The following is a 12,066-nucleotide window of genomic DNA, read 5'->3' as shown; positions in this document are numbered from 1 at the left end:
GGTAGGTGCCGCGCCGCATGACTGATGAATGCGCTGATTGGCCCACATGACCTCTCCCGTCCCACTGCGACCTTTGATTGGACAGGCCAACGTGATGACAAAACGCCCGGTTCGATAAAAGAACTGGCGGACCGAAATAGCTTGAATGCCGCGCAAATGGCGCCCGTAATCAGCAATCAGGGCGTCACGATTCAAAAGCTTTTTTTTTCTGGTTTTTAGATTGCCGACTGTATTTGAGCGCGTGAGTCGTGTGCCGCCGAGTCTTGGAGAATTCCTTCATCCTCCTCCGCATTTTGAAATACTTGAACCGGGGCTATTTTAGTTATGAAAAGAAAAAAACAATATAAAAGACAATTGTTTTTTGGAAAAAAAGAAAGCTAACCGAAACGAAATCGATCACTCCCAATTATTTAGGGCAAGCTAGCAACTGTATAAAAGTTGTGCTTTTGTTTCAACTCGTCCTGAGTGTGACGCCTAAATGCCGCACGCGGTCCGTAAGGGCGCATCGTGCCGCGTCGGGCGTACTGAACGCTACCGGCTTTTAGGCTGCTCCCATCCCTTGTTGTGTAACGTGGCAAACTAGATCAGACCAGTTTCTTGTTTGGTGGAGTCGAACTTTTCTGCAGGGTTCCGGAGCCTCCTCCTCCCCCCTTGCTCTATCTGCGACCGAACACACACGGCCGTGTCTGTGCGACCGCGAAGGTCGTAAAACGGTGCCGACGGAGACTCGCCGAGGTTAGCTGGGCGTGAAGAGGCTTTCTGAGGAGCCCGCAAAGCCCAAATGACTTTCTTTGAGTGTGGGGGGTGGGGGGGGCCGAGTGTCTTTGAAAGATATACGGCACGTGTGTCTGCGAGCGGGAGAAAATGAGGAAAAGGCGGGGGTGAGGGGGTGGGGGGGGGGTACGGCGGCGGCGATAAAGCCAGCCGGCTCGGCTTCCCTGTGATGCGCGGCGCCCGACGGTATCTGCAAAGGCGCAGCAATGCCGGCGTCTGCCCCGCGGGTCGTCGCTCCTTTGACCCCGGGGGACGGCGGCCCCCGATGGCGTGTCCCAGACCTTTTCTCCTCCCACGTATAAAACACTGCTATCTTTCCGCCGCGGGAAAAAACACACCACTTTGCGTGAGGGCGTGAAAACGCTCGCACGGCAGAGAGGCAGCCTAAGTGGATTTTTCATTTCATTTCGCAAAGCATCGAGAATCCGCGCATCATTTCTTTGCATTTTCGATTTGGCAATCCAAAATTCCAAAGCTTTGAGCATACAAATGGCGCTGCTTTTTTTTTTTTTTTCGTTTTTTCTTAATCGAAGACAAAATAATGCCATAAGCCAAATAATGTGGTTTGCGTTTTGGTCGACTGATTGCGAAGCGGCGGCTTTTACTTGTCCGTCTGTCTGACCGGGGAATCGTCTGCAAAGTCTTCCGGGGTCAAGCGGCCATTGGAGCGGCGACCTGGAGTGTCATTGGCTTGTTTATTGTGATTAATTTTGCGTGCTACCTCTAGAGTGCGGCCCGGTAGTCCAGTGGTTAGCACGTCGGCTTCACAGTGCAGAGGTACCGGGTTCGATTCCACCTCCGGCCTCCCTGTGTGGAGTTTGCATGTTCTCCCCAGGCCTGCGTGGGTTTTCTCCGGGTGCTCCGGTTTCCTCCCACATTCCAAAAAAACATGCGTGGCAGGCTGATTGAACACTCTAAATTGTCCCTACGTGTGAGTGCGAATGGTTGTTCGTCTCTGTGTGCCCTGCGATTGGCTGGCAACCGATTCAGGGTGTCCCCCGCCTACTGCCCGAAGACAGCTGGGATAGGCTCCAGCACCGCCCGCGACCCTAATGAGGATCAAGCGGCTCGGAAGATGAATGAATGAATGAATACCTCTAGAGTTCGTTTGTCCGGCTAATAGCGCTCGTTGGTGGGGCGGGTTCTCCACATCAATCTGCGCGCGGCGTCGTCAAGTGGTCAGCCAGGTGACCTTTAAAACGTGTACATGAAAGCGGGGAGACCAAATGACGCGCGCGCGCTCGACGCCGGCACAAAATAACCTTTAAAGAGTGCCTGCTGAGTAGGTGAGGGTGTGCGCAAATATGCATGAGTAAGGCTGCCCGCACAAATTCTTCACGGTCAGCAGACGAAAGGCGCGGGGGGAGCGAGGACGAGGTGCGTGCGCGCCGGCCCGTTGTGCGTGCCTGGTTGTGTGAGCGTTTGCAAAGCTCTCAGGGGAGGCGGCGGGTTGTGAGTCATAAAGCGTCGGCAAAGCGAGCCACCCTCCCCCGCCCCCCCCCCCCCCCCCCCCCAACACGTTTGTCTTGTGACGAGCGCGGAGCGCACAGATGGACGGGCGCTTCGCCGGCGCCTTTGTGTCCAAATCGGCCTGTTGTCTTTTCCTACCGCCTCCTCCTCACTCCGGGACACACACGCACGCACGCACACGGAAAGCTCTTTGCTGACGCCGCCATATGCCCGCGCGAGGCCGCTAACCGGCGCCAAGACGGTACCAGTAAGGTACAACATGTCCTGTACCTCTTACTCATCCTCATCCCGGAGGGCTCATAAAAATCGCACAGGCCTGATTCGGGTTTCATAAAATTCAGCTTTGCTGAGGCTCAAAGGAAGAAAAATGGTATTCGTCAGAGACGTTTTCAGCATGTGTGGGGGGAAAATGAAAATGAAGTGAGCTAAGACGCAAGCTAGGCGTCATTAAAATGGATCTTAATACTCACTCACTGCCACCGTTTTGACATTTTCAAGATCCACAGTATCCTAAGTTCAATGAGATACATTTGCAAGCCAAATCTACCGAAAGAAAGAAAGAAGTTTGATTCTGACCCCCCCCCCCCCCATCATATGACTCGCTATGGAGCCAAGTATGAGTCACCCCCGCCCCCACCACTTCAGAACTAAGAAGGGCCTTTGTTCGTCCGTTTGCGCGTTTATCCGAAGTTCTTGACAGCGTCGTACTTAAAGTCGGCTTCAAAACAAATCTCCCTGAAATCACGGCGATGTGGTACCGCCGCCGCACGGCGCCGCGGCTAAAAGTACACCGACGCGACACTCGCACGAGTGAGTGAGCAGCGCCCGAGAGAGGAGGCGTGAGGGCATTCCGGTGTTAAAAGGCCGAGCGTGGACTGATGGTTGGCTGTGATTTTCGCAACTTGAGGCTGTGAAAATAAAACTGCCAAGACGCAGCGGCGCCCCCTGTAGTCATTGAGACTGCTGGCGTTAGAGCGCACACACCCGAGCAAAAAAAGATGAAAATGGCATGTGTATAATTCATGCATTCTCCTCTGTTTTTCTGGCAGAGCGATCCTTTCCGTTGTCGTCTAGCTGTAGCCTACGACGGCCACTCGTATGTTATTCGGGCTCGTATGCTAGCGAATGTTCATTAGCCTGACGTGAAAGTGCTTTGGTGGTGTTGAGTCATTTTGATGACTCAATACTGTTGCTTATGTAACACGGGCTGGTGATCGTGCACATGCTAGATGCTATAATCGTTCGATATTTTCTCGCAAGGTGTCATTTTTTTTTAGTTTCATTTTTATGAACAAGCAATACAGCGTTAATGGGCGGCATACAACCAGTTAGAGGCACCTGTAGATAGACAGCAGCCATTGTGGCGCCCGTTAGTCGGGGGAAGGGGGGCGGGTAGCAAAGTGATGGTGAGCGCCGATAACGGCTGGAGAAGGTCGGAGACACAAAAGGGAGACAGGAAGTGAGATCAGATTGCGGGGATTCTCTCTCCTTGTTGGGATTCATCAGCGATGCACATACCTCACTCAAGCTGCTGACGCACACACTCACTCACTCACTCACACTCCTATTGTCTTTCACACTGTTTTTTTTTATAGCCTCATTGCAGGGTTTCTTCCACTTGTTCCTCCACAAAGCTTTTTTTTAATTTAATTTTTTAGATTTCACTGCATCCACAATGCTGCACTGAAGCCTTTCTGCAATCGACGATTCACTCCAGTGCCCCATCTGGCATTTGAAGTTCATTTCTTTGCTGTTTGCCAGAACGGGCACACACACACACACACACACACACACACACACACACACACACACAAACACAACAAAAACTCAATTATTTTTGGCAGCTTGTCTGGCATTAACACAACTGAAATAGCCGCGGAATCCATTAAGGAGCTATTTCATTTCCCCACCGCACGGAAAGAGGTTGCTTATTATTTGCGAACAAGACGGCTTCATCAAGTGTGTGTGTGTGTCTGTGTGTGTTTGTGTCGGTGTCGTGTTGTACAAAGCATATAGCATCCGGGGCTTGTGTGTGCGCGCATGTGTGACTAAAAAGGATGAAAGTAGCTGTGATCTTATCCCACTTTAAGACAAACACATTGTTCCGCCCGCAGACATTGTCATGGAAACAAGCTGGTTTCCCTGGGTACCGGCGGGGATGCGGCCAAAGCGGGGCAGAGGGGGGGTGAGGGGGGGATTAACGCAGATAGAGACACCCCCCCCTAAAAATACAAAATGGAACAAGAACTCAAAAGATTTAATACGGTGCTAAACGCGCCACGTATCTAGAAGAAGCCAACCTTGAAATGCGCAAGACTTGGCGGTATTTCTCGGCTGATTTATGCGCCCGCCGCCTTTTCCTCCATTTGGTCCCTGTGAGCTACAGTCCGGAAGCTACTGTGAGCTCGCCGCGCCTCAGTTGATCTATAGATCAATAGAGACGAATTTTAGCACAAGTTGTAACCCACCAAAATGGGAGGAAACCGCACGCTTGACACATCAAACGGGCGACGTCAGTGAAGTAAAGAGCAAAGCATCGTAATATTGTTTCCCGGCTCCATTGATCACGTTCGCCAAGTGTTTCAAAGCGATGACCGGCCGCCGCCAAAGTTCAATTGCTCATTCCCGCTGCTGTCCGCTTTTTTTTTTACGTTTCATTTAGTCACCGTGCCGCGCAATCAAGGAAGCCGCCATTACCCGCCCGGTGAATCGATACAGATTCCTGACGGCGGCCATTTTAATCAGCGCCAATCAGCGTTACTCACTTGTGTCGCCCGTCGGCAAACTGAGTCTTCTTGGCCCTGACAACAAAAAGCTGAAATTAGTCACTTTGTGGCCGATGAGTAGTTTTGTCTTATAACACATTCAATGAGCAACACCAAATAAGTGCTTTTACTTTGGCTTTGGATTGCCTGCTGTGGAGATGCCACAAGATGGCAGCATTGCATCTTTTTCCTGTTAGATCAGACTATGGCCTGACTTTAAAAAAATAAAAATAAAAAACTCCCGTCACGCCAACATATTCCATGGCCCTAATATGTCACAAGAGGATGCCGAAGCAATCCAGTTTGTCATGTATTTTTTTTTGGGGACAAAAATAATAAATAAATAAATAAATAAATAAATAAAAATAATAGTAAATAAATTAAAAAAATATAATAAAAAATAAATAAATAAATACTTTTTTTTTAAAAGAAAGAAAGTGCTCTATAAATACTGTTGACTTGACTTGACTTGACAAAAGAACATGAACATTGATTATTAGGGCAAGTGTTCTAACATATCGGTAGTTAGCGTAGCTATTTTTACACACGAATGGCACTTAAAAGCCCCTTTTTTCCCGGCATTTAAAAGCTTTCAGTACTAAAAAAAAAAAAAAAAAGTCGGCGTGAGCCAATCTGTCCAGTAGTAACAAGCCAACATCCTCTCGCACGCAGCAACGGGTGAGCCGCCGCCATTCTTCTCGGAGAGCAGCTGCCAGTGAGTGACTTCTGACAGCTTCGATTTTTATTTTTTTTTTCCCGACAGTTTACCCGCCTCGCATACATTTACATACATTTGAAAGCCATTGCTCGTATATCTGTTTGCGCTAGTTAAGCGTATAGTTAATCCACCTGCCGGTTATTAAAGAAATGATGCCTTCGACAGTGTGTGGGCGTTTGCATGTGTGTGTGTGTGTGTGTGTGTGTGTGTGTTGGCGGCTGATAGCAAAACTGCATCGTGCGCTAAAAACGAGTGGAGGGTGGTGGGTGGTGTAGTGGGGGAATTGCAGCGTGCTATCTCCACAATGACAGGGGCGCTTTGATTGAAGTCCGCCGCACTGGGATTTACTGTAGATGGAACAGAGTTTTTTTTTTTCCCCCACCCCCTCCCTCCTTCATCTCTTCCATCCACCCATCCATCTTTCTCTCTCCATTTTGTTTGCCGGCCCGCTGTCTTATTAAACACCCCCTTCCCAAACACACCTCGCCACCATCAGGTATGGCGTAATGTGCATTCCCCTGACGTGCGCCCAACCGCCTCTGTCGGCCATTTTGATTCAGTGCAGCTGTCTGTGATCATGTGCGTTTCACTTGATCACGCCCCCCCCATCCATTTAAAAAAAAAGAAAAAAACACAATCACTCGGGTGGCAGGGAAACGGGGAGAAATTAGACTGAGACAAAGACATATGAGAAACAATAGAACGGGACCGAAATAGTCATTTTTTACGTACGTGAACGTGAGCCGTGGCTGACAGCAGCATGTGCGCGATCGTGCGCTTTGTGTTCACTGCATTTACTAAACTGCAAAAAAAAAAAGTGTTTCGGTTCGGTGACTGTGGCTCTTTTCACACATGACCTGAGTGAGTCCAGAAAAAAAAAACCATAAAAAGCGATGGCTTAAAGAAATAAAACAATCAGAGTAAATAGCAGGGGTGCAAACGATATTGTGAGGGGGGCAAGCACTGTAGATGGTTTGATTTCCTCCCCTGTGCACCTTTGCTTCAATTTATTTTCCGTACAGCTGTCCATGATAACGTGCGCTTCCCTCAGTCAACCTCTCTTTGTCTCCCGCTCTCCATGGGGAAAAAAAAAACCCCAGTTGCTTTGGAAACGGTGAGAAATTAGCTGATGGAAAAGACGAACGAGACAGAAAGCTGCAAATTGCTCGTTAATTTCCGGGATGCCCGTTTATGGTTTGATTTACTCGGCTGATTTCAGAGATCTGTTCCGAGTTGCATTCTGCAGGTTTGAAGATTAAAAAAAAAGAAAGAGAGAGAGAAAAATGTGCACAGACTGAGAACTGCACACTTTGCTGCTAAATTGGTTTTCTCCATTTTGGTTTTCATGTTTGTTTTGGGCAAGTCATGCTTCATAAGAACCTTTGTTTGTGTTAAATGACTGAATTTTACAAAGCTTCACAATTGTGTTGATGCTTTATGATCCTCTCTACCTTAAGAGCGGGACTCGTCCCTATCGCGGAATGCGCCGGTACAGAAATCGGTTTTCTGTTGTCGCGAGTTGATCTGCGATCGGATGCATTTTCCATCCGCTTCATAGCGTCTTTTTTTTCATGGCCAATCCTCGAAAGTGCTCATCAAACTTTTATTGCCACGTTCCTCCCTCACTTGGACGGCGGATGTAAAACGGCAATTTAGCTTGGCCCCATCTGTCCAGGACACACTTCAGATTGGAGCTCATTTGGGAGAGAATGCCTTAGTAGGAGTTTGTCAAAGCTCTGGAATTGCTTCAAAATGGCTGCTTCAAACCCAAATGGCTGGCCTCCTGTTGAATTTTGTGCTTGAGGCTTTTAGTATGTCCAGTTACGACACATTTGGTGCGCTTTATTTTATTTTTTCGATATATACAATTTTGTCGTTCCTTGTAAGGCAGCATTTCCTTCCCAAGTGTTTTGTGTCTTACTGTGTTCCCACCAAGCTAATAGTGACTCACTGGATTAATCCGAGATGATCCACTCACAGCGAGTGCGTCAGGTGTGCCAAGAATGTGTGTTTATGTATGTGCGTGTATTTCCACGTACGCGCTTCCATATGCTGCAGACGACGCGCTGTGACGTGAGGATTTGCAACAGGAAGAGGAAGTGTGAGCGTTTCGGGGTCATCGAGCACCGGGGGATGCTTTTACGCACGGGTGTAAATTTGCCGGGGGGGGGACGGAGAGGCGCGCCACACGCCGACGATAGTCAGTTAATATTGCCAGTCGGGAATCGCGCAGCGCGACTGGCAGGCGACACATTGCCACTTCATCTTTTTCTACTTCTTCGCGTTAAAGGAAGACAATTTGCCATAATTGGGCTTTGAATCGTGACACATTCTCACTGGCGCCCACTCGCCTCGCCCCCCCCCCCCCCCACCCTCTCATTATTCTGTCCATTCTCCTCACTGGTGGAGTGCGGCCCCATTTCCATTCGGGCCCCGCTTCTCCGGCTCAGCCGTAACATGCTTTTCCACTCGACTCTATTTATGACACGGCCACCCCCCCCCCCTCTCGTCCTCTTACCCAGGCCCGACCCGTATGCAAGATGGCGGACGTCGCCCTCGCTTGTGTATGCAACGCTCGATGACTTTTCGCGCATTTGTGCATGCGTGCACAAGCGCGGCTTGATAACAGGCCCGAGAGCTTTAAGGATGATGAATTGCCAAACCTTGGGCTAATGTCCTTGGGGGGGGGGGTCACCAATGGCGTGCCAGGCAAACTGCCATTGGTCGACTCCACGTGGTGCGGAATTCTAATCGGACGCTTGGCCGCCGTTATTTTCTGTTTAGGATGATTTGATCTAAATATCTATTTTAATTGTAATTGTAAAATATTTTTAAATTTGCACTTATTTTTAATATTATCTTGAGTATATTTTCTAGTTCAAAATATTTTTTAAAAAATACCCTTTTTAGCATGTCAAACACGAGCGTCAGATGCGTGCTTGCAGTTGTTCTCCCAGCGACATGTTGGCGAGCGTGGCTGCCGTGACGACTCGCGACTCATGTCGCACTGGCGTCCCGCTCCGCCGAAGCTGCAAACCCACACGAGTGATCAAAGCTTGTTTACGCCGCACTATGCTACAATTAGCGCCCTAGCACCGTGTGTGTGTGTGTGTGTGTGTGTGTGTGCAGATTTGCTTGACAATAACAAACATTGGGAGCTTCTTAAAGAATATTTTGCCAGCTTTGTGCGCCTCGGCTAGTTGTGATCAACACCCACCGTTTTGTCACCTCGGAGCAAAACGCGTGGGGGGGGATAAGGCGACGCGGGCCGGGAAATGTACTAATCACTCTCATTATCTTGTCAAATGCAATTTGTCGTCTTTCTTTTTGCAATTTTTTTTATATCGTGGAGATTAGCACTCAACGAGCAAAACAAAAAAAAAACAAATCTACCGCAGCGTTAGGACTATAAAACCACCGAAGAAAAAACAAACCTGTAAATAAGTATGGCGGTGATGCTGATTCTTTTTCTCGTTCTTTCTCTTCTTTTCGATAGCACGCGAGGAGTACGTGGCCACCTTCAAGGGCTCCGAGTTCTTCTGCTACGACCTGTCGCCCAACCCCATCCAGTCGAGCAGCGACGAGATCACGCTCTCCTTCAAGACGCTGCAGCGCAACGGGCTGATGCTGCACACGGGCAAGTCGGCCGACTACGTCAACCTGGCGCTGAAGAACGGCGCCGTGTCGCTGGTCATCAACTTGGGCTCGGGCGCCTTCGAGGCCCTGGTGGAGCCCGTCAACGGCAAGTTCAACGACAACGCCTGGCACGACGTCAAGGTCACCCGCAACCTCAGACAGGTAAAGGCGCAGCACCGACCCCCCCCTCCCGAGGCTTTTCGGCCTTCGCTTGAATTGATTGTTGAGAACTGAGTTCTGCTTGCCGCCGGCGGGTGCACGGGGGCCCGACAAAAGGGGCCACTAACGCTCACCTCGAAGCTCCGCAAAGTAGTCTGTGCTCCGCGCCGCCAATGTCTTGTTAGTTTTCAGCCATCCCGCAGCTCTGGCAGGTGAGTGCTTCTTCTCATCCAACCGAGTTGAGTGAGTGAGTGAGTGAGTGAGTGACCACTACTACTAACGTGCTGTGACTACTAACTTGTTACTAACCCTGCCAGCAGAACTAACTAACACCATCCATGGAATGATTCATACTACTAACTTGTGCCCTTCTCCTAGCGAAAAGCACTCCTCACCAGAGGGCCTTCTTTTTCTAGCTTCCCCCCCCCCCAACCCCCCCTTTTTTATTTTTTCCTTTCCTCCAATTCCTTCTGTTCACAATTTTTGATTTGCTTTCCTTTCTTCCCCCCCTCTCCTACAAAGCACTCAGGCATTGGACACGCTATGGTAAACAAACTCCATTGTTCGGTAGATGCCATTCTAATTGTTTCTTAGTTTGGCTTTTGCCTCCCCCCCTTCCCCCCCGTGTCTTATTTCCTTTTTACAACAGCAAAATAAGTAAGCAATGAAAGGATAAGTGCGGTTGTTAAAAAAAAATCAAGCTTAAGATCTCTTCCTCACCCAGCCCTCGCCCCTCTCTCCACGACTTTTTCTTTTTTTTTTCATTATTCCCACTTTCTCGTCCATTAGCGGTGTTTTTTCCCCGCCTCATGACATCTGATTGGGTCACGCCTCACCTGCATGCCAGTGTCCCGCCTCCTCCTTTGCATGCACAAAAACTGACTTCCGACTCTGCTTTTTCTTTTACGGCCCAAGAAGTCGGTAGTGCGAACCCCTCGTGGAATCCTTCCTACTTCCAGTGCACTTTTGTTCGGGGCGAGGGGACCTTAACACGCCTGAAATGTCATCCGTTTTCGCAAATATTCTGCAACTACGTATTTGAGCGTATGTCTCCTCTTTCAGAGTCTCTTCCATGAAAGTTCAGGTGCGGGAAAAAAAAAAAAAATCAGCTGCCGTCACAGGTCTCAGAATTACACAATTGACCAGAACAAATTCCACAATGGAAGTATGTCATATTCGGCTTCGGAAGCCATTTTGGGCAAATTCCACAGCTCATGCTTTGATGAACAGATTGTACGGTCATGTCAATCACAACCAATATTTAACAGTGCGACAGTTTAAGTGGAAGCTGCCACTCTTCAAACAATTTTTTTCTAAATAGGCTCCGCTTCGAAGCAAAAAGACGGGCCAGAGCTCAATCAAATATGGCGTCAAAGAGGATTGGCATTGACTAATTGGGGTTCAAGGGCCCGTTCAGCGCTACCTGTATCTTGAATTGTTTTTTTTTTTCCCGGTCTTGCCAGCTGCAACTGCATGCTTGCCATCACCCCGTCACCCTCCTTGCGCATGCGGAATGAGCAGCCACGCCGCATGTTTGTGGAATGAGCCAAGTGACCCATCCGACGCACGTGGAAGTAACTGTGTGTGTCGTCATCCAAACGTGCGCGTTGGTCGTCGGGGTGTCATCCGAGCTGAAAATAAAATACCCCACCCCCAAGATGGCAAACCTCCCCCACTAACAACATCATCGCAACTAACAACACACTGACGCCATCGCAGCTTACTAACATCATCAACACTACTAACGAGCACGAAAAAGCCTACCGACTCGACTAAAACCTTAAATGCTAACGATGGCCTTCAAGTGACCGAATTGGAGCCTGTTGGATGGCAAAGGGGGCACCGCTCGCGCGTCGAGCGAGGCGGGCTGTTAAAAGTTGTATCGGCGATGGGGACAAAGAGCTTTTAATGCAAAGGTGGAGTCTGCGTTTGTCGGGCGATCTCCCGTGATTGGTCTTTGTGAAGGCGTCAGGTGACAAAGTGAATATCTGCCAGAGTGCTAGATGGCTTCTCGGCCCCAAGATCAATAATGGTTCCAGTGGTGTTGGTTTAGTCCACTAGCACGTCCCGGTTAACCCGGTTGCGACATTTAGTTTGGTCCGGGGGTGTCTGCCTCAACTGGATTCGCCGTGGATGGATTGACGGTGAGGAATCCTACTTCTGGCACCATTTTTCTCACAGAGGAGTCTCGCTGCAGATCGATTAGTCTCCTGGGGGTTGAGAAAACCTTGCCCGCGACAACTCGGAGGCAAGGCTAGGCAGATCTTTGCATCAGGGCTAACCATCCCGTTTGGCAGCTCACTCTGAGGAGGAGCATTGGTTTTGAAAAACCTTCACCGCGACAGCTAAGAGACAGCCACGACCTGGGTGGGTCCAGGGTGGAACCTTGACCTTTCTTCGCTCCGGCCTTAAAACCAAGGCCAGTAACCTGATCGCAACACCACCGATCCAAGATATTGTCGGCCCACCCTTATCACACTACCCACACCGGCGACCGCGATGTTTCCTTCCAACCCGGAAAAAGCTCCCGAAACAACAGACTCA

The 12,066-nt window shown here is 49.4% G+C and overlaps 1 protein-coding gene across 6 annotated transcripts in view; it reads left to right on the top strand.

Annotated features, from left to right (window-relative positions):
• LOC127604013 (neurexin-1a-like) overlaps positions 1-12,066 on the top strand; it is a 47,432-nt gene that overhangs the window by 11,116 nt on the left and 24,250 nt on the right. For 4 of the 6 annotated variants that reach the window (XM_052070774.1, XM_052070772.1, XM_052070771.1 and 1 more), the window contains 2 exons: positions 9,224-9,525; positions 10,045-10,068. In XM_052070774.1, coding sequence (XP_051926734.1) covers positions 9,224-9,525; positions 10,045-10,068 — 326 coding nt within the window. The remainder of the gene's footprint in view (positions 1-9,223; positions 9,526-10,044; positions 10,069-12,066) is intronic. The other 2 variants (XM_052070776.1, XM_052070775.1) reach the window with 1 other exon arrangement.

This window comes from Hippocampus zosterae, chromosome 7, assembly GCF_025434085.1.
Source record: "Hippocampus zosterae strain Florida chromosome 7, ASM2543408v3, whole genome shotgun sequence".
Taxonomy (NCBI): Eukaryota; Metazoa; Chordata; class Actinopteri; order Syngnathiformes; family Syngnathidae; genus Hippocampus; species Hippocampus zosterae.
This window is presented reverse-complemented; position numbering and strand designations above follow the sequence as displayed.